Raw genomic sequence first — 25161 nt, 5'->3', positions numbered from 1 at the left:
ACCTTTCTCCCCAAACCTTTCCTGCTTTCAAATTTTCCTATTATTGTTGTGGGCACCACCATCCTGGTCACCCAGACTCTCAGTAAAGGTGCCATCCTCAGCCCCTCCCTCTTTGCTCCCCCATGCCCAATCAGCTGTCAAGTCCTGTCTCTGAATACACCCCCTTTTCTCCTCTCATGCTGGTACCCTGGTGCAGGACCTCATTGCCTCAGGCCTGGACTATTGGGATAGCCTGCTGGTGGTCTCTCTGCCTTAAGTCTCTCCCCACTACACTCTAATCCATTTTCTACTCAGCAATCAAAGTCATCTTGCCAAAGTGCCCTCACATGAGCAGGTCACTCCTGTAGTCAATAAACTAAAATGATTCCCTTGTGTCTCCAGGATCAGATAGGAAATCTTCTCTTCGGCTTTTAGAGCCCTTAATAAGCTGGCTCCCTCCTACTTTTCTAGTCTGCAGACCCTTTACACCTCCTCCCCCCCCATTCCCTCACCCTTCCCCACCTACATCCTCTGATCCAGTGATGCTGGCTGCCATGCTGTTCCTCAAAAGAATGTTCATCTCTAGCCTCTGGATATTCCCACTCTCTGGCCCTCCTGCCTGGGCTTCTCCCTTTCCTCTTCACTTCCTCCTGGCTTCTCTGGCTTCTTTCAAGTTTAAGCCAAAGTCCTACCTTGTGTAAGAAACCTTTCCTAATCCCACCAATGCCGGTGCCTTCTCTCTAATTTATCCTGCTTAGAGCTTGTTTGTACTTACCTGTCTGCATGTTTTCTCCCCTATTACACTGTGAGCTCCTTGCGCGTTTGTTGTTGTTGCTTACTTATTTTGTCTTTGTATTACCAGCGCTTAATACAGTAGGTGCTTAATAATTACTTATTGATTGACTTTCACATAGTAGGTGTGATTGATTACTTATTGATTGACTCACTGACCTCAGAGGGCATTCCACCTGTGGGGTTCTATGATTCTCTTCCCCTTGATTCACAGAAAGGACTAAAAGGCATCTCCTTGGTCCCCCACCCTGAAGATGGCCCATTGTTCGTGGGAGGTCTGTCGCCACACTCCAGAACTCATAACGGCCTCCCCTGTCTTTTGCTCTCCTCCCTCAGATACTGTATTCTCAGACTCTGGATGCCCTTCAGACATTGCTGAACTCTCTCTTCTTAGAAGATCCTACCCCAGATGGCCTAGCTAGCCTTTTGGAGGTGAGCAGTGGGGTTCAAGGAGGTTCTGGACCTGACACAGGATAAATTAGAGGCTATGGAAGGACCAGAGAGAAGTGCTTATGGAGATGGGTCTGGGTGTGTGGTTTGGGAGGTAGGGGTGGGACTGGAGAGATGAACAACATCACCAAGCCTCAATGTCATCAGAAATGACACCTTCTTCCTCCTGCCCCTCCAGCCCCTTCCCTACCCTTTCTCCTCCATCCTCAACTCCTCATCCCTTTCTCTCATATCTTCCTTCTCTCCTTCCTTACCTTATTGTGTAACCACTCCGTTACCCCATCCCCATCTCCATCCCCATCCCCACCCCCACCCCCATCCCCATCCCCATCCCCATCCCCATCCCCATTCCAGTTCCCATCCCTATGCTCATCATTGTCCCTTTCATCTAGTCCCACTGTGGAAAAGTCATGGATTTGGAATCAGAGTTCCACATTCAAATACCAACTTTTCTACTCACTATCTGTGGGACTTTGGATAAGTCAAATAAAGGGGCTGGACCTTTTGACCTCCAAGATCCATTGCAATCTATGCTCCTATGGTTCTTCTAAGATGGTGGTGTTTCATGATTTACATCACATAGCACCACTGAGGGAATATTGATACCCCAAAGATGGACTTTGGTGTCATGGAGTAGCTTGGGGCCTATTGAAGCATTGGCACAGAGTGGGATGGTGGACAGGGTGCTGGATTTGAAATCAGAGGCGGATTTAAATCCAGACTTGACCACTTACTTCTTGCATGACCTTGGACAAATTGCTCAACCTCTCTGATCAAGTTTCTGCATTAGGGATAATTGCCCCCATTTTACAGATGAGGCAGCTAAGGCCCAGGGAATGGAAGAAGTTTGCCAAGGCCACTTTGCTACTAGGAGGCAGGAGAGGTCATGTTCCTATTAAATCATAGTTGCTCATTTTCTCCATCCTCATTTCCCTATCCCTGTTCCCTTCCAGTCTTGAGTTTTTCCCTCTTTGTCCCTCACCATCTCATTGCCTCAGTCTCTGTTTCTACCATTGGTGTCTCCATCATCCCTTCACCCTCTCCAACCTCACCTCCCTCTTCCTAATCTTTTCCTACTTCCCGTCCCACTTTACTTCCTTTCCCCATACCTCTTTCTAGCTCAGACATTGTGTCCCAAGGTTCTTCCCTCCCCAGTATTGTCTATACCAGCATTCAGTCTATGCATTTTATATTCTAAGGTCCTTTTAGCTCTAACATTCTGTGTTCTGTCTTCTAGTGTAACACTATACATCCTTCGCTCTCAGGTCTTGTCTAGCACTAACATTCTTTGTTCTATGTTCTAATCCAGCTCTAACATTCCATGTTCTAAGACTTCTCCACACTTTGACATTCCATGATCTCAGGCCCTACAAGCTCTCATGTTCTGAATTCTAAGGTCCTTCCCAGTTATGACAATCTTTGTTCTAAGTTCCCTCCCAGTTCTGACATCCTACATTCTAGGTTCCCTGTGAATGCCAACAGTCAATGTTCTAGGTTCCCTCCCAGCTCTGCTCTTCTGTGTTCTAAGTTTCCTCCCAACTCCTACATTTCTGTTCTAATCTAAATTTTATACATGCTATGGTGTAAGATTCTTTCTATCTTTCGCATTCTGGGTCCCATGATTCCTTCTTGTCCTAATATTCTCTGTTCTAATGTATCTTCTATGCATTCTGCTACAGTTCTTTCTAGCTCTACCATTTCGTGCCCTATGCTTTAACACTGGGCATTTTAGGACTTCTTCCTGCTCTAACATTCTGCTTTCTGTGTTCCCTAAAGGCCCCTAATAGCCCTTGGACACTAACTGAGAGAGCCCCCATATCCAGCAGTCACAGAAACAGAGACTATTAATAGTGCCTCGGAGCTAGGAATGACTTTCAGGGTCACCCACTCCATGGCCTTACCTTACAAAAGGGAACATAAGACCCAGAGAGAGGAAGCCTGTCTGAGGTCATGCACTGAGCCAGAGGCAGAGCTGGAACCCAAGTCTGGGTCTCTTGACCCACTTCCCTCAGCCACCACAGACAAGTTCTTTTCCCCACAGCCCCTGGGACCCTGGATGACATCTGCCAAGTCCCATGAGAGAGCCCGAGCGGTGAACAGCAATGTCTTCCTCCTCAACTGCGCACTCCATACCCAGCTGTTCTTTACCAACTTCGTAGAAAAGGTCTTGGGCTTCCCTATGGAGCCTAAGAGACAGCTGACCTCCGAGAACAACCGAGGGCACTATTTTGTGGGTACCTGCCTCACAGGAGGGTTTGTGTATATCCATTAGTATCCATACATGTCTGCTTGTTTCTGAATATGTCCACTGGGTGTCTGAGGGCATTGTGTGTGTGTGTGCGTATTTGGAATGTCAGAACTAGAAAACACTGGCCAGATTATCTACTCTAATCCTGACTTGTGATAGAGAAGTAAACTGAGGCCCACCAGAAATAGAGATGGAACTTCTGAGGTCTGCCACTGTCTCCAGGTACACCTGGAGCCTCTGTACCAGTACCTATATCTGCTTTTGCATCTCTCTCTGTGCCAATTCTAATCAGTTCAACATCTGTTTGTTTAGAAAGGGCCGACTGTGTTCTCAGCAGGGCACTAGTAGCTATGGTGGGGAGATATGAGCCATGATCCCTGCCCTCATGGAGCATACAGTCCTGTAGGGGAAGAGAAGACAGCTACATAAATGAGTATAGCACCTAGTTAGTGTAGAAGAGGCATAGAGCATTAGGTGAGGTCGGAGGGGGAGGTCATTCTCTCCCCTGAGGTGGGGAATGAGAGGCCACCTCCTGGAAGAGAGGGAAGGAAGAATTCCATGCCTAGGGCACAAGCAAAGGCTTGGAGCTGAGAAAGCAGAGGGTGTATTCCTAACACCGACTCCAGGTCAGTTTGACTGGCTGGATGAATGGAATATGCATTTTTTCTCTTGTTGTTGAGTGATTTCAGTCAGGTCTGACTCTTTGTGACCTCATTTGGATCTTGGCAGAGATACTGGAGTAGTTTGCCATTTCCTTATCCAGCTTATTTTACAGATGAGGAAATTGAGCCAAACTGGGTGAAGTGACTTGCGCAAGGTCACATAGCCATTAAGAATCTGAGGCCAGATTTGAACTCAGGAAGAGGAGTTAATATCAATAAGCATTTGTTAATTAACTGAGCCAGGCAGTGTGGCCAGGAAGCCCTGGTTTCAGATCCTGCCTCTGACCCTTGTGAGCTCTGTAACTCTGGCCAATTCCCTGAACCTCTCATCCTTGGCTACTTCATCTGTAAGATGGTCATATTAAGCTAAGTAGTGTCTGAGACCTAATTCTGTGCTCTGTGATCCTGACCAACAGACTATATTTGGCTTCCCCACATTCGGTCTTCTGCTCGGACGACTCATTCTTCGCATATGTGACCCAGACGAAGAGATCGGCCACGAAGCCCTAGATGGCGTCATCATCCTTTACACCATCCTGGAGCTCCAGAAGAGTGTGTGATGGAGACAGAGCCCAAGGGAGCCTCCTCCATCCCAGGGTCTCCCACAGATAGGCTTAGGTCCTTAGCTCTCTTGAGAACCTTATGGACATTGGGACAGAGAATGGCAGAGATGGAAGGGAAGAGAACGCACCGTGAAAGAACCTAGAATGCTACGACTGGGAGGGACCTTAGTACAAAACAAAGACGATAGAAAACTAGAGCCAGGAGTGGACAGCATCCTGAAAGTCTGTCTAGCCCAGTGCTTCCTCTAAAGGGATGCCCAATCTCATGCAGTCCAGCTCTGTCTCTCCCTAGCACCTCAGTTTCCTCATCTGAAAAATGGGAGTTCCGAACCAGAGAGATGATCTTTAAGGATCCTTCTCAACTCTGAACTCCTGGGCAGCATCTTGAAGGCTCCTGGGAAAGATGGCAGAAGGGATGGCTCCAATCCCAGGGCTCCTGGGCCCCCAAGTCCCTAGATCGTAGCCTGGGTTTCCATGAGGAGGCTGACCTAGCCCGGGCTCCTAGGAAGGGGTGGGTGTGGGGGCACCCTCTGGGAGGAAGGCTCCATCTCTCCCTCTTCTTCCAGGGAATATAGATAAGGAAGAGACCAACAAGCTTGAGCTGTACGAGAGCAATAAGCGATTTCTAGGCCCCTACAATCCCATCAGTCCTTGCCAAAACATCTTGAGAGTGATCTCGGTAACTACATGCAAGGGGGAGGGGGGCTGATTGATTGAGCAATCGATCAACAAGCATTTATTAAGTGCCCACTGTGTGCCAGTCAATGGAACAGTGCCTGTCCTCAAGGAGCTTACATTCTATTGATCTAGAGCCTTAGTGTCAGTGACCTCTGGGGTGGTGGGTGGTGGGTGTGTCTGTACTTCTTCCCTGACCTAGTGGTCCCTCCCTAAGATTATTCTCCAGGTATAGTCCCTCTCCCTGCACTTCTGATCTTCACCTGACCCCTCCAACAACACTGTGGTGCTGAGGAGTGAGAGGGAAGGACTATCAGCTAAGCCTTAGGGATATAACACTCAATGGGTGGGATGGGAGAGTGGTGGAGCTGGCTCTAGCCAGGATGGGTTTCTTGCTGGTACAGGGAATATCCTCCCTCCTCACCTTTACCTCTTGCCTCCCCTGGCTCCCTGCAAGACTCTACTCAACTTCTTTCTGCAAGGAAGAGGGGGAGGGGCTCAGTAAAAACTCCTTGGTGGTAGCCTGTCCCCTGTAACATTGGACCTCAGAAGCTACCTAAACCCAGAACTCCTCCAACAACCCCAGCAAGTAGATAGAGTATTTATTAAGCACTCACTGTATGCCAGGCACTATGCTAAAGTCTGGAAAATATAGATACAAGAAAATAAATAACAGTCCCTGCCCTCAATGAGCTTATATTCTAATGGGGACTTTAAAAGGAGCTAAAAAGTGGAGGTAAGCGAAAAGGTCTCAAAATTGGGTCAAGGTCAAGAAGTAGCCCAAAAGTCATGGGCTGGGCCAGGTTGGGAGTGATCATCCTTTGCTCTACTGAGCCATCCTCAGTGATAGTGAACTCAATTTTTAAATAGTTCTATAAGGGCTAGGGTGGGTTTTCCTTTTTATTTATTTATTTGTTTAGTTTTAGCTTTCAACATTCACTTTCATAAGATTTTGAGTTCCAAATTTTCTCTTCCCTCCTTCCTCTCCCCCCTTCCCAAGATGACATGTAATCTGATAGAGGCTCCACATATGCATTCATATTAAAGATATTTTCACATTAATCATATTATAAAGGAGAATTAGAACCAATGGGAGGAACCACAAGAAAGAAGAAACCAAAAAAAGAGAGCAAATACTATACTTTGATCTGCATTCAGACTCCATATTTCTTTCTCTGGATGTGGATAGCATTTTTTATCATAAGTCTTTTGGAATTGTCTTAGATCCTTGCATTGCTGAGAACAGCTAAGTATATCAAAGTCAGTCATTGAACAATGTTGTTGTTACTGTGTACAATATTTTCCTGGTTCTGCTCACTTCACTTAGCATCAGTTCATGTAAGTCTTTCCAGGTTTTTCTGAAGTCTGCCTGCTCATCATTTCTTATGGAACAATTGGTATTCCATTATATTCATATACTACAACTTGTTCAGTCATTCCCCAATTGATAGGTGTACTCTCAATTGCCAGTTCTTGGCCACCACAAAAAGAGTTGCTATAAATATTTTTTATGTATGTGGGTCTTTCTCATTTGTATGATCTTTTAGGATACAGACCTAGAAGTGGTATTGCTGGGTCAAAAGGTACGCAGGATTTTATAGCCCTTTGAGCATAGTTCCAAACTGCTCTTCCGAGTGGTTGGATCAGCTCCCAGCTCCACCAACAATGCATTAGTGTTCCAACATTCCCACATCCTCTCCAGCATTTATCATTTTCCTGTTTTGTCATGTTAGCCAGTCTGATAGGTGTGATTTGGTACCTCAGAGTTGTTTTGATTTTCATTTCTCCAATCAATAGTGATTTAGAGCATTTTTTTTCATATGGCTATAGATAGCTTTAATTTCTTTGTCTGAAAACTGCCTGTTCATATCCTGTGACCATTTATCAATAGGAGAATGACTTGCATTCTTATAGATTTGACTCATTTCTCTATATTTTTTGGAAATGAGGCCTTTATCAAAGAAACTAGCTGTAAAAATTATTTCCCAGCTTTCTGCTTTAGGGAGGGTTTTTTAAGGCAATACTTGGGGCAGCCTGGGTCCCACTGAGGGGAGATTGTTAGCTCTAAGGGGAATGTCTTGAAGAAGCTATTTGGAGTGCCAGTCACTTGAAACTCAATCTGTCCCAGTTCTCGCATCTAGACATGCACAAATACACCAACCCCATAGCAACTGGCTCATTACTAACTGAACACACTCAGCCCTTAGACTTCCCAAATGCTCCTGAGGTCTTGTATTTAAAGTGCAGGAACATAGATTCATTCTTGAAAATAACTCACAACCATGCACATTTGTTACAAGGTTTTATTTTTCTCTCTTTTTCATTGTGGGGGAGAGAGAGGTGAGAAGGAGAGAAAATAGATTTTTGTTCATTGAAAAATATAATAAGCATTTAAAAAGAATAACCAATATCTCTTGCTTTTTGCACCCACCCACTTAGATGTGCTACCTTAGTTCCTTTCTCCACTTACCAGAAAGAACTCGGTCATTTACCAACAAGGGTAAATACAGTTATGTGTCAAAATGCATAAAAATGAATGCAAAGTAGGATAGTAGGCTCTAAGTGGCAGGACACACAGCCACTCTTGATAGAGCTGAATGTTCAGCTACTCACCCTGTTTTCTGTGTTCTGCTCTTCACTGTCACCCTGGGTACAAGTGTTCCCAAAGGCCAGTAGAAGGGGAGTGTCATTAAGCATCTTTGGTCTCAGAGTAGAAGGAAAAGAAGGAAGGGAAACAAACCACTTCACCCCCACTCTTTGGTCTTGCTCTCCATGCTCTGGGAAAGAAAACGCCTCCTTGGCTGTCCTCACCCTGTCCTCAGGCATCTCTATCTCTGGTTTTCTTCCCTTTGTGGTCACAGCTGCATCACAGGAGTATGTGTAACCAGATAGAGCAAATACTCTAAGATATGAAAAGTGCCGTGATGGGGACTCTGCCTCCTTTCAACATAAATACACTCCTTGGGTCTAATTCTTCCCACTGGAACCAAGTGGAATAAGGCTAATTTTCTGTGTATGTGTCTGTGAATTTCAGGAATTTGGGGATTTTCTTGGACCCCAACAAGTGAAAAACCTGCTCCTGGCTGCCTTGGAAGGCCTGAGGGATGACCAGGAGACTCCTTCAAAGGACACAGCAGAGATGATGCAATTGGCTTCTGAGGTCACCCTGAGCTCGGTTCTGGAGTGGTATAGACACAGGGTATTGGAGGTGGTAAGAAGGCTTCCAGAGAAAGCAGTAGAGGCAGGGAGGCATTCCCTAGGGCAGGGCATCCTAACCCTGCCCTTTCCTACCTCCACCCCATCTTTGGGTGGTCTGTCCCCTGGACAGCTCTCTTGGGTCAGCAAAGGGGCAGAGATGGGGAGATTGGAGAGGAGACCTTTCTGGTTGCACATCTGGAAGACAGCAAAGTCCTAAGGAGTGCCCTTTTACCTTCCCTCTCTCCCATCAGGCAACCAGACTGGGGTGGACAATGAAGGAGAGAGCTGTTCTGTGGAGGGGAGCCATCACTCTCAGGCTGGGGCCCAGAGTCTACTCCCTGGAGAGAGACTATGCACTAACCCCCGCTTCTCTTGCCTCTTCTTCCCTTCTATCTCATCCTCTCTGTTCTGTCTTTGATTTCTTCCCCTTCTTTTCTGTCCTTACTAACCACTTTCCCTTTACACTCTCTCCTTTTCTCCTTTTCCCTGTCATCACTCTACTCCCCACTCCCTGTCACCTTATTTGTGTCTTTTTCCTTCTTTCTTTTTCTTCTCTATTTCTCCACTTGGCTTTCCTTGTATATCTTTTCCCCTCTTTCTCTTGTTGTCCTCTTGCCTCCTCCCAATCTCCTCTCCTTTTCCTTCCCTTTTTCTCCATTTCCTTTCTGTCTCTTCCACTTCTCTTTTCTCTCTGTGTGTTCTTCTCATCCATTTCTTCTCATTTCTTTTCATCCTTATCCCCCTCCTCTTCTCTTTTCTGCTCCCATCTTTTTCTCTCCCATCCTTTCTCTCTTCTCTCTTCCCTTCTGTCCCTCTCCTTCCCCCTTCTCTCTTCTTTCCTCTCTCTTCCCCTTTGTCCCTCTCTTCCCCCTTCCTTTCTTCCCTTCTGTCCCTTTCCATTCCTCTTCTCCCTTTATTTTTTCTCCTTTCTTCCACTTGGTTCCTCTTCCTCCTTCTACATTTCCCCTTTTCCCTTTCTCCCCACTTTCTCTTCTGCTTCCTCTCCCTTCTCTCCTTTTCTTCCTTCTCATCCTTCTCTGTCCCCTTTTATTCTCCCCTCTTCTGTTTTCCTCTTCTTCTCTGTTCCTTTCTCTTCCTCCTCTTTCTCTTTTCTTTCCTCTTCTCTTTTTCTTCCTTCTCTCCTCTTCTTTCTTCTATTTTCTTTCACTCTTTCTCTTCTCTCTTGTCTCCTCTTCTATTTTCTATTCTCTCTTCTACTCTCTTCCTTTCTTTTCCTTCTTTGATTTTTCTTCTCTTCCTCTTCTCTCCTCTTTCCCCTTCCACCTTCTCCTCCCTCTCTTCTTTTATGCCCTTTCTCTTTTTCTTTTCTCCTCTCTTTTCCCTCCTCTCTCTTCTATCTGCCCCCACTCCTCTACTTATGCATCCCATTTTCCTCTAGATACCAGACATTATGAATGGCATCTATATGAATCTAAGTGCCATCCATGAACCACGAGCCCGGGAAGTTGCCCTCTTGCCCATCTCCCTCCTGGCCAGTTCCTTCATGACTGAGGTGGTCATCGCTCTGCTCATGTGTCCCCTCCCACTGGACAGGTACCAATCTTGGGGCTGGGGCAGGGCCTCAGTCTGAGGTGCCTCCACAAATTTCATCTGAAAGAACTAAGTTTTCTTCCTCCTCAGCCTCACTTGCCTCAATTGTCAAATGGGGAATAAGAACCATATTCTATGAGAAGCCCATCAGATCACTGGATTTGCATCTGGTGGAGACTGTAGAAGCCACCTAATTCAACCTCCTCATTTGACAAGAAAACTGAGGCCCAGATAGGATTAAACTACTTGTTCTGAGGCATGCAGATATTGGGTGGCAGAGTTAGCAGTTAGAACCTGTCCCTCTGACTCCAAGAAGCCAAGTAGAACCATGTAGATGTGAATTATTATGACCCACTATACTTACTATCCTTGAAAATGACTCAAAGATTATTCATAATATTAGTGTTGAGGATCAAGTGAGAGCCAGCTTTACCACGCTGCCTTCTCCACTGAATCTCTGGTGATGGGAGTGACCAGTCAGGAAGGGGATTGGGTTAGAGATAAAGTAGCCTATGCTTAAATGATCTCACTTCCAATTCTTTGGGAAGATCACTGACAGCACATGGATCCTAGAATCACACACTTTTGGAGTTTTAGAGCTTCAAGAGAATTGAGAGTTTACTTGATACAACTTTCTGTCCTATGTATGTATCCTCTCTCTGAGAAATGGTCACCCAGCTGCTGCTCTAATATGTTCAGTGATGGGGATTTCACTACCTGTCTCCCAAAGAAGCCCATTCCAATTTGTATTGAATTATATCTACCCATGACCTCTGATAAATGCCATCCCCCCTTTTATCCCATTTCATTCCCACCCATCTGGAGTCTGTTGGCAAGTGGGTAGGTTCACATCACCTCTATGACTTGACTTTGCACTCTCATAGCAATGGAGCAGAGATGTGGAGGCAGCTAATTCTTCGGAAACCCAGCTGTGACATTCGGGACCTTCTGGAGTTGCTCCTAACCAGTCTGAAGGAGAAGCCCATCACCAAGAAGGGCCGGGCCTCCATTGTACCCTTGGCGGTAAGGACACTGCGTACTCATTCCTCAATTGCCTCATCTCTTCCATCATTTACTCCAAGTCAGAAGACCTGTATTCTAGTTCTAACTATCCCTGACTCTATGTGACTTTGAGCAAATCACCTTGACCACCACAAACTAAATGATCTCTAAAGATCTCTTCTGGTTCCAACATTCTTTATTCTAGCATCTGAACTTCTGCATTCTAAGGTTTCTTCTTATCACGTGAATTGATGGTCCATTGGTTCACTTATTGTTAGTTCATTCAGACATTCTTTCATTCATTATTTTTAAAATTTTTTTATTTTTAAACACTTGATTTTAAAACTTTGAATTCCCAGATTCATTCCCTTCCTCCCTTGTCACCCACTCTTACTGGAAAGATAAGCAATTCAGTATAGGTTGTACATGTGTAGCTAATGCAAAACATTACCATAGTAGATATATTGCAAAAGACTGACTATATTTCCCTCCCTCCTACCCCACCTCCCACTTGTTCTATTCTCTACTTTGATCCCATACCTTTTCAAAAGTGGGTGCTTCCAACTTCCCTCCCCCCCCCAGCCTGCCCTCCCTTCCATCATCCCCCCTCTCATCCCCTTCCCCCTTACTCTCTTGTAGGGTGAGATACCCTATTTAGTGTGTATGTTATTCCCTCCCTGAGCCAAATTCAATGACAATAAGGTTGACCCATTCCCTTTTGCCTTCCTATTCTTCCCCTCCATTGTAGACATTTTCCCTTGCCTCTTCTATATGAGATAGTTTACTCCATTCTGTCTCTCCCCATCTCCTCTCATTATATTCCTCTCTCACCTCTTAATTTCACCTTTTAAGTATCATCCCTTCCTATTAAATTGGTCCTGTGCCCTCTATGTATACCTGTAAATATATATACACACACTCACATATGTATTCATATGCCCGTATACCCTCCGATATAGACATATATATGTATATATCTTTCTATTCCCTTCAACTATTTTCATACTGAGAAAAGTTTCATCAGTTACAATTATCATTTTTCCATGTAGGAATGTTAATAGTTCAACTTTGATAAGTTCCTTATGATTTCTTTTCCCTGTTTAGCTTCTCATGCTTCTCTTGCTTCTTGTATCTGAATGTCAAATTTTCTATTCAACTCTGACTTTTTCATCAAGAATGCTTGAGAGTCCTCTATTCCACTGAATGACCATATTTTTCCCTGAAACATGATACTCAGTTTTGCTGGGTAGGTGATTCTTGGTTTTAATCCCAGCTCCTTTTCCTTCTGGAATATGATATTCCAAGCCCTTCGATCCCTCAGTGTAGAAGCTGCCAGATCTTGGGTTATCTTGATTGTGTTTCCACAATATTCAAATTGTTTCTTCCTGGCTACTTGTAATATTCTCTCCTTGATCTGGGAATTTCAGAACTTGGCTATAATATTCCTAGGAGTTTTCTTTTTGGAATCGTTTTCAGGGGGTGATCGGTGGATTCTTTCAACCTCTATTTTGCCCTCTGGTTCTAAAACATCAGGGCAGTTTTCCTTGAGAATTTCTTGGAGGATGATTTCTAGGTTCTTTCTTTGATCACGGCTTTCAGGTAGTCCAATAATTTTTAATTTATCTCTCCTGAATCTATTTTCCAGGTCAGTGGTTTTTCCCATGAGATATTTCACATTGCCTTCTATTCTTCATTTGTTTGGATCTATTTAACAGCATCTTGATTTCTCATAAAGCCATTAGCTTCCATTTGCTCCAATCTAATTCTGAAGCAATGCTTCTCCTCAGTGAGCTTTTGAGATTCTTTTTCCATCTGGCAAATTTGGCTTTTTAAGGCATTCTTCTCCTCATTGCCTTTTTGAGACTCTTTTGCCATTTGAGTTAGTCTTTTTTAAGGTGTTATTTTCCTCAGTCAGGCTGTTGACTCGCATTTCATAATTTTCTTGCATCGTTCTCATTTCTCTTCCCAATGTTTCCTCCACTTCTCTTATCTGCTTCTTAATGTCCTCTATGGCCTGTAAGCAGATCATATTTTTCTTGGAAGCTTTTGGTGCAGGAGTTCTGACTTCACTGTCTTCCTCCTGTTCCATGCTTTGATTCTTTTTGTCCCCAAAATAGGAGTCTAATGTTGGATTTCTTTGCTCAGTTTGCTTCCTTTGCCCGGTCATTGTGCCACTCAATAACTTGACTTTTGGGCTTTTTGTCACAGTAGGACTCTGCTACCAGACAGGGGAGCTTCATCCCAAATGCTGGAGTTTTCTCAGGTGCCAAAGGTATTAGATGGGTGCCCTCTCTGAGGCCTCCACACACTCTGACAAGCTGGTCACACATCCCAGGACCTCCACCCTAGACTGCAATCCAGGTCCAAGAAGGTTAAAGCAAGAGAAATTACCCCTCAGACTGGTTGCTTGGTTCCCCTATGCTCTGCAGGCCAGGAGTTGAAGCTGTCACATGGAGGCTGCTGGGCCGCAGTCCTCAGTGACTTTTCCACCCGGGGGCAAAAGTCGATGCACTTCCAACTACTGGGTCCCAAAGTCCACACTGCACTGACCTCTCACTTTGTCCTTAGCATCTATGTGTTGATAATTATGGAAACGGCCACAGCTGCTGGTGATCTGGAGTCCCTCCAGTCGGCGGCTAGTCAGGCTCGCACTGGGGCTAAAACCTCTGGCTCATGGGGCTGGGCTTGGCTCTCAGAGCACTGTGCTGGCCACTTGCTGCTGGCCTGCTGGGCTGTCCTCAGCGGGAGGTTATCTTCCCTGTGCCATTTTGTGGGTTCTGTAGCTCCAAAGTTTGTTTGGAGTCCCCTTTTACATGGATTGGAGGAGGTGGGAGCCGGAGCCATGGGGAGGTCCTGTTTCTACTCTGTCATCTTGACTCCCTCATTCATTATTTTCTTCTGTTTTTACATTTGTTTGCTTATTAAATCGGTTGGTACCATTATCACTACATCTATTCTTTACTACCTGATGGGTTACACAATGCGCCATGGCCTCAAACAAAGCCACAACAGGTTCAAGGTACTTTGTAGGTCTATACTCACTCAAAAACTTATCTCAAGCCCTCATCAATGTGTTAACATTTGCTAGCCAGACAGAGATGACAATTGGTTCACATAAAAAGTACTTTATGATATAGTCTCTTGTAGAGTGGCCTAAGACTCTGTTCTCTACTCTGTCATGGACAATATTTTTGTTAAAGAACCGAATGAAGTTCAAACTTGTCAGTTTTCCTTCACAGTCTAGATCTGCCCTGCCTACATTTCCAGCCTTCACTGATTCTGTGCTTACACATGCAGCAAGTCTTCTCTAGTTAGTTTCCTCTCCCAAAGTTAGACCAACTATATCTCTTCCCCTCCCCATCTTCCACCGGGACTTTTGGTGTACCCTGGATTCTGGAGCTGCTTCAGACACTTACTAGCTGTATGATCCGCGGCAAGTTACTTAGCTTCTGTTTTCTTATCTGTTAAATGGATATTAAAAATTGCACCTGTCTCTGAAGGTTGTCATGAGGATTAAATGAGGTAATCGTTCTAAAGTGCTTTGAAAAATCTTTTTAAAGGGCTATATATGTATAAATATATGTGTATGTATATATACATACACATACATACATACACACAAACACACGCACACACACACACACACATACACATGCTAGCTAGTTATGACTATCACAGGAATTTGTGCCTGGCAGTGCCATATGGACGTACTTATTTTCCCACAACCCATCCAGTATTTGTCATTTCTGTCAATGTAACCAATCTAATTAATGTGAAGTGGTACCTCAGAATTGTTTTAATTTTCATTTCTCTAGTTATCCATTGATTTAGAACATGTTTTTTTTTTTCATATGGCTTTTGATAGCTTGGATCTCTTCCTTTGAAAACTGCCTAGTCATATCTTTTGATCACTTTTCAACTAGGGAATAGCTTATTCTCATAAATTTTTCTCAGTTCCGTATATAACATATATATACATAAATATATAGTTGAAATGAAACCTATATGAAAGAAACTTACTGCAAAGATTCCTCTCCCCCCAATTTCCTGTTTCTCTTCTGACTTTAGGTGCATTGATTTTGTTTGTGGAGAAAAAAAAAACCTTTTACATTTTATATAAGAAAATTGTCCAGTTTTATCTCCTGTGGGCCTCTTTATCTTTTGTTTGGTTATGGACTTATTTCCTACCTGTGCAACTGACTGGTAATTTCTTCCATGGTCCTCTAATTTGTTTATGTCAACCTTTATGTTCCTATTTATAGCTTGTCTTGGTATAGGATGTGAAATGTTGGTCAATACTTAGTTTCTGCCAGACTGCTTCTTTCCAGTTTTCCAAATGGTTTTTATTGAATAGTGAGTTCTTGTCCCGATAGCTGGGATTGTTGGATTTATCAAACACTAGATTGCTGTGCTCATTTACTTCTGTACATCTTGTATCTAATCTATTCCACTCATAAATCTCTTTATTTCTTATGTAGCACCAAATTGTTTTGACAGTTGCAATTTGTAGTATAGTTTGAGAACTGATACTACTAGGCCCCCTTCCTACTTTTTTCATTAATTCCCTTTATATTCCTGACCTTTTGTTTCTCCAGATGAATTTTGTTATTTTGTTTAGCTCTGTAACAGAAATCTTTGGTAACTTGACTGTTATAGCCCTGGATAATAAATTAATTAATAAATAGTAAATAAATTCAGATAGCATTATCATTTTTATTATGTTGGATTGATCTACCCATGAGCAATGAATATTTCTTCAATTATTTAGATCTATATTTGTATTAAAAGTGTTTTGTAATAGTGTTTACATAGTTTTTGTTTTAGCAGGTAGACTTCCAAGTATTTTAGATTATCTATAGCTATTTTAAAGGGAATTTCTCTTTCTATCTCTTCACACTGGATTTTTTTAGTAATATAAGAAAGGCTTATGATTTGTGGAGGTTTATTTTATATCCTGAAATGATGCTGAAATTGTTTATTGTTTCACTTAGTTGTTTTTTTTTTAACTGATTCTCTAGGGTTCTCTGGGTAAACCATCTTATCATCTGCAAAAAAAGTGACAATTTTGCCTCCTCTTTGCCTGCGCTTTTTTCCCCCAAATTTCTTTTCTCTCTTATTGTTAAAGATAACATTTCTACGACTATACTGAATAGTAATAGTGATAATGGACATCCTCACTTTGTCCTGACCTTATTGGAAAGACCTCTAATTTATCTCCTTTACAGATAAGGTGTAATGTAATATCAAGCAAAGGCAACTTCCCAGGTTCAAAATACCAGCATAGGTGCTCTCTATTTTATTCAGTAACAAACCCAGAACAGAGAAGATCAAAACATGACATCATTCAAAATACAGCATTTACTAAGTGTGATTAAATAATCTCCAAGTACTACCCCACCCCAGGACCTTCCAATCATTCAATCAATTACAAAGTCTCTGTTCTAAATACTTCTCCACCCCTAGGCTATACCTTAATTAAGTCCACCACAAAGCCCCTCTTCTCAAATGGAGATTAGTTTCCAAACATAAGGTCAAAAGTTCCCCACCCCTGAACACATTAGCAAAGCCCTCTCCCAGGATTTCTGTAAACATACAACAAGAAAATCCTTCTTCAGGGCTTCTGAACCAACAGAAAGGCTCCCAGACCCCTGCAACAACAGCACTGTCCTTCACCAGTGGACAGTATTCATTCTGTCTGCAGGACAGTCTCCAGACCCCTGCAACAACAGCACTGTCCCTCACCAGTGGATAGTATTCACTCTCTGTCTGCAGGACAGTCTCAGGGCTTCTTAGCGAACAGCCAGGTTCCAGGACTTCTTCAACAAAAGGACAGTCTTTCACCAGTGGACAAATCTGGCAAAACAACATCAAAACAGACAGACAAAGTACCAGCAAAACAGCCATGTCTCCTCAGTCCTTGGCAGCTCAGGGGGCAGGTCTCAAAAGTCCAGGGCAATTCAAAGCGGCCACCAGCAATTCTCTTAGTCTCTCTCTCTCCACGAGGTGCTGCTTCCAAAAAGATCTTCCGCCTCTCTCTAGTGTCTCTCCAAATCTACATCACCAGCTCCTCCCAGTTCAGGACTTTCTTTTCACATCAACAAGCCCATCCCACAGGTGGGATTAACAAACTCTGGGTTTTAACACAATCAATTTGAAAACCAAGCCAATACAGGGGAATCTTTAATTGCCATTACTATCACATAAGGTTGCTTCTTGGTTTTAGGTAGATACTACATATGATTTTTAAGGAAAGGTCTATTTAGTCCTATGCTTTCTACTGTTTTATTTTTTAATAAAAATGGGTGCTGTATCTTGTCAAAACTTTTTCTGCATCTATAGATGTAATACAATTTTCATTGTTTTTGTTATTAGTATGACCAATTATGTTTATAGTTTTCCTAATATTAAACTGATCCTGCATTCCTGATATAAATCTAGCCTAGTTATGTCTGTAATATCTGTGACATGTTGCTGAAGGCTTTTTGTTAATATTTTATTTAAATATTTCCATCAACATTCTTTAGGGATATTGGCCTATAGTTTTCTTTCTACAGTCTGACTCTCCTTGATTTAGGTATCAAGACCATATTTGTGACTTTGATGAACCCCTTTTTCCTATTTTCTCCAACAATTTATGTAGTAGTAGTAGCTGTTGTAATTGTTATAGTCATTCAGCTGTGTCTAATTCTTCATGACCCCTTTGTGGACCAAAGCACACCAGGTCCTTCTATCCTCCACTATCTCTCAAAGTCTGTCCAAGCTCATGTTCATTGCTTCCTTGACACTATCTATCCATCTCATCCTCTGCTGTCCCCTTTCTTTGTAGTCCAACTCTCACTGCCATAAAAAACATAGATGGCTTTGATCATACAGACCTTTGTCAGCAAGGTGATGTTTCTTCTTTTTAGTCTGCTGTCTAGATTTTGCCATAGCTTTTTTTACCCAAGGAGCAAGGGTCTTTTAATTTCATGGCTGCAGTAGCCTTCTGCATTGATCTTTGAGTTCAAGGATATAAAATCTGACACTGTTATCCATTTCTTCTCCCTCTATTTGCCAGGAAGCGATGGGACCAGTTGCCAAGATCATAGTTTTCTAAATGTTAAGCTTCCAGCCAGCTCTGACACTCTTCTCTTTCACCTTCATCAAGAAACTTCTTAATTCCTCTTCACTTTCTGCCATCAGACTGCTACCGTCTGCACATCTCAGATTGCTGATATTTTCCCCATCAACCTTATTTTGTGTAGTATTGGAATTCTTTAAATGTTTGGTAGAATTTGCTTAGAAATCCATCTGGTCTTGGGGCTTGTTTCTTTGTGAGTTCATTTATGACTTGTTCAATTTTTTAACATCATATTTTAATTTTTTTCAATCAGCAAAAAGGTGCCTTTCCACCTTCTCCCACCCCTCCATTTTGAGAACTAAAGAGAAAAAACTCTATTACAAAGAATATATAGTCAAATTTTCACACTGTCCATGTCAAAAAAAAGTACTTTGTTCTCTGAGTTCTCCCCCTCTCTATTAGGAGGTGAGTAGTTGTAGCAGCAAGCACCCCAAGCGTCCTCAGGGTTGCTGCCACCACAGGTTCTTGGATCTGCTTTGTTAAAGGAAAGGAACTCAAAATGGGTTAACAAGCTTACTTTAATCAGTCAGACATATATCATTTACCTTGTTTAGGGGAAAAGGTCAGCACCCCGAACTTCAAAGTACACAGACAGAATTATCAAGACAGAAACAGATCTAATAGACAGATTTCCAAACTGTCCAACCATTACATCCATACCCAGTCAACATCTGGGTTTCAACATCTGGGTTTTTTCAAAGCCGGGGGGCTCTGGACAACGGCTTCCCAGAATCCATATCAAATCACAGAACACTTCTCAAAGTGAGCCCCAAAACAAAGCCTCAAATCAGGGTTTATATACCCTTCTCCTGGCTCAGAGAATGTAACAACCTTATTGACTCACTGGCCAATCAAAAAGTATCTACTGAAAAACAAGCCTCCCACCCCAGGCTCCAGGTGCACTTTAGCCTAGGGGCAGGGAAGATCTTTAAAATTTACATTCCCATTACAGTAGTCTTCTTTTTATCATTAGTCCTGTAGAATCTTGGTTGATCATTGTATTGATAAAAGTTCCTAATTCTTTCAAAATTGACCATATTGCTATCATTGTATAAATTTTTCTGGTTCTACACACTTCATTATGCACCAGTTCATACAAATCTTCCCAGGTTTCTCTGAAACTATTCCTCCTCATCACTTCTTACAACACACTAATATTCCATCACATTTATATCCCCTAACTTGTTCATCTATCCTCCAGCTTATGGGCACCCCTTTTAGCTTCCCATTCTTTCTCACCTCAAAAAAATATTCATAAGGATATTTTTGTACATCATTAGTTAGATTGTTTTGCTTAAGCCTAATCTCTCTCTTATTCTTACCGTCCCTCTAATTCTCTCTCCTCTCCTTCTCCCCTTTCCCTCCCATTTCCCTATTGAATGAAATGTGTTTCTGTACCTAACTGTGTATGTATGTGTATCCTTCCTTTCTTTATTTCATCTAACTTGCCCAACATCCTTTGGTCCATTAGTTGGACTGGTATCAAGCAACCAATATTGCTTATGTACATATTCAGCTTAATGTACTGAGTCTTTAGACAAAGAGAGCAGAAAATTCAGAACCTTGTGGTTTGTCTCTTCCTTTAAGCCCTCAGCTGAGATAGGTATTTCTGGAGCCCCGGAGGCTGGGTTCATCCTTGCTTCCCCCAGAGAGATAATGTGTTTAGGTGGGCCCTTCCCACACGGTGGCCTAGTAGAGAAAGGCTAAAGCCTCTAAAGCTTGTGCTTAGTGTCCTGGCTTCCCTCCAGGGAGGGACAGGGTATTCCCAAGGGGAGTGGGGGAGGAGAGCCTGGTGAGCCATGAGAGATAACCTTGAACTTCACTTTCCTTCCCTCTGACTCCACTCTAGGCAGCCAGTGGCCTGTGTGAGCTCCTCTCTGTCAACAGCTGCGTGGGCCGAGTGAGGCGCATCTATCCCCAGTTACTCCTTGCTCTGTTGGTGCAGGTCCATTACCACATTGGCCTGAACTTACCTGGCAAAAACTGTAGCTTCAGGGATGGCCCAAGCTCCATCTTCATCCCTGTCTGGTAATCTCGGCTCCTGTTAGCAGCCCTGACTTCCAATGAACCATCCATTAGATTTGGCAATACAAGGGGAAACAGAAGCACAGCCAGGGAATCTGCTAATGCTTTCCTTCCTTCCTATGAACATAAGTGTATAAAACATACATTCCTTAGGGTAAAACCAAGTTATCTGGGAGGCAAGGGTGGAGAGCAAGAACTGACCACAAGATTTAGAATGGGAAAAGATCTTAGAGACCCTCAAAGATTATTTTCCAGATAAGAAAATTATAGTCCAGAGGGAAGGGACTTACCCAACCTTGCCCAGGGAGTAAGCAGCAGAGAATTGAACCTATGAGATATGTACATAAAATACTTTGCCAACATTAAGTCCCTACTTAAATGCCAGCTCTTAATGATTATCCCCACTTACCTAGCTGCCTCTCACCCTTAAGTGAGAACAAGTCAACACCTTTTCTTAGCAGTGTATACAGACTGAAGGTAGAGTGGCCAATGCAAGGTAATTTCCTGGGATTTCTGGCCCCACCCATCTTGGCTAAAGCACCTGGAGGAAATTGGCCAGGGAAGCATGGTTCCTTCAATGATGAGTGGTCAGATGTGGGTAGATGTCCTTCAATGTCCCTTCTAGCCCTGAGATTTGATGAGCTTTTAATCTAGGTCAGCAGCTATATGTGATTCATTTGTTTCTGGCAGTTTCAACTAAAGTCACTCACATTTTCATAAGCACATGTCAGATTTCCAAAATGTTTTTCCAGAACAGTCCTGGTAGGTATTCAATGTAAGTGTAACACCCCATTAGTATTCACACAGGTTAGTTAGGTCCTGAGGGAATCACTGCTCACTCAGAGTCTAAGGTCAGCCCCAACAGTATAGCTCATGAGCCCCCACTGGTGTACTTCCCATTTCACAGACAAGGAAATACTCTCAGAAAAAGGAAGTACCCAGCTCTGGGTCACATAGCTAGTAATGAACAGTCTGGAATCAAAATCAGAATCTCTGGAGTCTAAAACCAAATGGGAAAACTAATAAATTTAAGCCATAAGGTACCTTAGGAGATACCAAATTCAACCCCAAGGCTTAGAGAAGAAATGTTTTGCCTAGGGTCATGCATCTAGTAAACATCAGAAGTGAGATTTGAACTCAGGTCTTTCTGATTTCGTGGCCAGCACTCTAACTACCACCCAGTGTTTCTTCCCAGAAGATGTAGGAGCCAGAGGATTGGGTGGTTGGAAAAGGGTGTGGGGGCTAGCTAAAAGACACAACTTTGCCACTAGCCCTGGGACCTTAGGGCATAGGCTCTACATAAAGACAGATCATAATGTTCTTATCTCATAATTATAGACAAAAGGATGTCAGAAGGTAGATATAAAGGAAAGTCTCAGGAGAATGGTTAATTTTGCTTCTGTTTATTCTTGAATTTCCAAGGCTAATTTTCCCCCCAAATCTTTTTTTCAATGCACTAACACCCCCTAATGGAAATTTATAGTACCTGACACAGAATGTGTGAGAGGTTTTGGATAAATGAAGAGACCTACAGTGCTGGGGTGAGGGGCCCCCTCCATTTGCATTCTGGGGCCCAGGGCCGTGGCCAAGGTGATCTGGGCGGGGGTGAGGGTGTTTGGGGGGGATAGACAGCCCCAACTTCCTCAGGGTAGGTGTGATGCTAGCTTTCTGCTGCCCCACCAGGTGGGTGGTGAAGGTGGTCAAGACTCTTTTGTTGAAGATGGGTTGTTCTTATGAAGCTGCCCTGCTGGAGAGCCAAGGTGGTTGGGAGCTCATGGGCCAGGCTGAGCATCACCACCGGGGAGTATCTCTGCTGGCCAGGTAAGCTCCCAGCTGACCCAGCTCCAGGCCCTGGGTGTCTGGGAATGAAGGGCTGGGAGGGAGAGGCCAGGCTCTGGACTGAAGTGTTCCTGTACCTATGGCACACTCCAGCATACAAAGTACTCTCTTCACAACAGTCCTTGTGTTTTCATAAGTATTTTTATCCCTTGTTTACAAGGAGGAAACTGAGTTTCAGTGAGATAAAGCAGCCTGTGCAAGGTCATGTGTCTCAGGTCTGTTGACTCCTAGACCAGAGCCCCTCCCAATACTTCCTACTGTCCACACTGCAGGTCATAACAGGGGCTGTTGATCTTCTTTCTGCAGTCAGCCACACCAGGACAGAAGACTGAGGCCTGTACCCCTGGGGACTCCATTGAAAGAATTTAGGGGCACTTAGCCTGGGGAAGAGGAGACTGAGGGAGACATGAAATCTGTGTTTAGTATCTGAATATAAGTTACATGAGGATATTGTTTGCTCTGGCTTTTGTTCTCTGTGACTTACCTCAGTCGCTGGCAGCATAGTAGAAGGCTAATAAATGCTTGTTGATTGATCAGGTCAAATATTTGAAGGATTTACATATGGAAACAGGATTAGATATCTTCTGCTTGCTTCCAATGCTAGGAACAGTGGATGACTTTCAAAGAGGCTATTTGGGGTGGATAGAAAGAAAAAATCTTTGTTAACAGTGAGAGCTATCCCCCGGGGGTGTGGGGTATCTGGGGGTGTGGGGTATCTGGGCCTGCAGATGTTCCTTGAGGCAGAAGTCACCTGAGTGCCTAGGACCTTGCTTGTGTGCCTGTGGGCATTGAGAGGCACAAAGGACGCACTGCAGTGTGGTTCAGTGGATGGCGCCCTGGGCTGGGAGGTAGGGTGTGTGCTTGAGTCTGGGCTCTGCCACCAAGTCAGAATGATAGAATGTCCCCCGAGGGCTCAAAGCTGAAGAACAGGAGTGTCCCACAATCCCTCTACCCTTCCCTTAAAGACTTCTGCTGATGGAGAGCTCACTCGAGTTCTGCAGGCAGCCGATTCCACTTCTGGGCAGTTCTCAATATCTGGAAGTCTCTTCCTGATGTCCTGTCTAGACCAACTTATTGTTTCATTCTTTGAATCTGTATCCTCTGTGCCTAACACAGTCCCCGGCACACAGTAGGACCTTAACAAATGCTTTTTGGTTGGCTGATGAAATCTGTCTGTCTAACTTCCCCCCATTTGTCCTCGCTCTGCCTCCTGCTGCCAAGCAGGATAAGGCTGGTCCCTCTTGTACCAGGCAACCCTTCAGATCCTTGAACAGGCTAGGCCTGTTGCTCCCCTGCCCCCTTCTCTTTTCTAGGCTGAAGAAGGCCAGTAGCCTTGTTCCGTTGGGTGCCTAAGGGCAGAATCAGGAACAGTTGTGGGGGAGAGAGGGATGGAGAGCTGTAGCTCAGCTCAACACCATGAAAACTTCTTGACGATTAGAGCTTCAGGAGGGAGGCAGCGCCCGTGGGAGAGCAGCCAAGCTGAAGTTCAATGCTGTCTGTCAGGGACGCTAATGGAGAATCACGGGTCTGCATGCTGGAAGGAGTCTTGGAGGTCATCTGGTGGAACCCGCTCACTTAACAGACGAGCCCCCTAGAGGTCAAGGGATTCTATAAGGGTCACAGAAGTAGGAAAGGCCAGGACCTCTGACTCCTTACCCACGCTGAGCTCAGAGCCCATTCCAGCTCTGAGATTCTCAGGAAGTAGACAATCACATCTAAGGGCACATGATCACACAACAGAGGAAGGGCTGCCAGGAATTTAGAGAATCAGAGGCAAGGCTTCCTGGAGGAGATGGCCTTTAAGCGGATCCTTGTTTCAGGATGGACAACCACAGGGTCATAAGGTCATGGAGTCATCAGATTTAGAGATGGAAGAGACCACTGAGCCCATTTTAAAAGCCCCTTTTAATGATGAGGGGCCTGGCCTGGCTTCACCCCTCCCACCGACTGAGACAATTCCTCTGTTCTGTGTCCCCCACTTTAACCCCCAGGGCCATGGTGCATTATTCCTGCCAAGAACTCTGTCGTGTGCTTTACCTGCTGATTCCACTCCTGGAAAGAGGGGATGAGAAACACAAGATCACCGCCACAGCCTTCTTTGTGGAGGTAAAAACGGGCCTGGGCTGTGAGAGAGTTAAAACGTATTTATTAAGCTCCTACTAAGGGCCGGGCACTGAGTGAAGTGCTAGAGAAAGGTAAAAGACAGACCTGCCCTCAAGGAGCTCACAGTCTAACGGCTCCAATAGGACTGAAAACACCCCACATTGGGGCTTAGGGAGCAAGCAGGAAGTACTCATAACCCCCCAGGGAAGGTGAAACTCTAAGATAACAACAATATGAAAACAGATTGGCATAATGCTTTAAACCGAGTTATACAGGGATGAGAATGGAACCTCTGGTTTCATCGGGATAGGGAATTCTCCAGTGAGAAACCCCCCTTCCCAATCCCAGGTCAGCCCCTTTTTTCCATTGTTAAGTCTTAGAGAATTTCCTGGAACCCTAAGAGATTAAGTGACTTGTCCAAGGTCACAAAGCCAGTATATATCAAGGTGGGACCTGAACCCAGTCCTCCCTGGCTGACCAGAGATCAATTCTTCCACATTGTCTCTTGTGTGTGTGTGAGAAATATAGAGTTTAGTGGTAGTTCCAGTCACATATATGAGTTTTACATGTGCTACGCTACCTCATATACTCATCAATGTGTCATGTAGAGTTTATATAGTTATAAATGTAATTTTTGATCTATATATAGTCACATGAATTTTACATGTAAAACAGGGGCCCAGATGATCAAGCTACAGCCCCAGAGTGTGCCATGCCAGGACTCTGATATGTGTATATCTATTCCTACATCAATCTATCATCTCTCTATCTACCCATCCCCCCATCCATCTACCTCTATCTCTATGTATGTATGTATCTATCCACCCATCATCTACCTGTCTATCCATTCACTATCACATATCCCTCCATATATCATTCATCTATCATTGATACATCTATTTACCTATCTCTCTCTCTCTCTCTCTCTCTCTCTCTCTCTCTCTCTCTCTCTCT

The 25161-nt window shown here is 43.9% G+C and overlaps 1 protein-coding gene across 1 annotated transcript in view; it reads left to right on the top strand.

Annotated features, from left to right (window-relative positions):
- The window catches only part of LOC138164809 (maestro heat-like repeat-containing protein family member 7), a 59461-nt gene that overhangs the window by 18844 nt on the left and 15456 nt on the right, over positions 1-25161 (top strand). The window contains 10 exon segments of the mRNA XM_069092744.1: positions 1108-1293; positions 3263-3451; positions 4548-4683; positions 5261-5373; positions 8404-8580; positions 9967-10121; positions 11003-11141; positions 20090-20268; positions 21949-22086; positions 24096-24210. Coding sequence (XP_068948845.1) covers positions 1108-1293; positions 3263-3451; positions 4548-4683; positions 5261-5373; positions 8404-8580; positions 9967-10121; positions 11003-11141; positions 20090-20268; positions 21949-22086; positions 24096-24210 — 1527 coding nt within the window.

This window comes from Petaurus breviceps, unplaced genomic scaffold (genome assembly GCF_028583685.1).
Source record: "Petaurus breviceps papuanus isolate PSGF00001 unplaced genomic scaffold, PetGlider_PUasm1.0 207, whole genome shotgun sequence".
Classification (NCBI taxonomy): Eukaryota; Metazoa; Chordata; class Mammalia; order Diprotodontia; family Petauridae; genus Petaurus; species Petaurus breviceps.
This window is presented reverse-complemented; position numbering and strand designations above follow the sequence as displayed.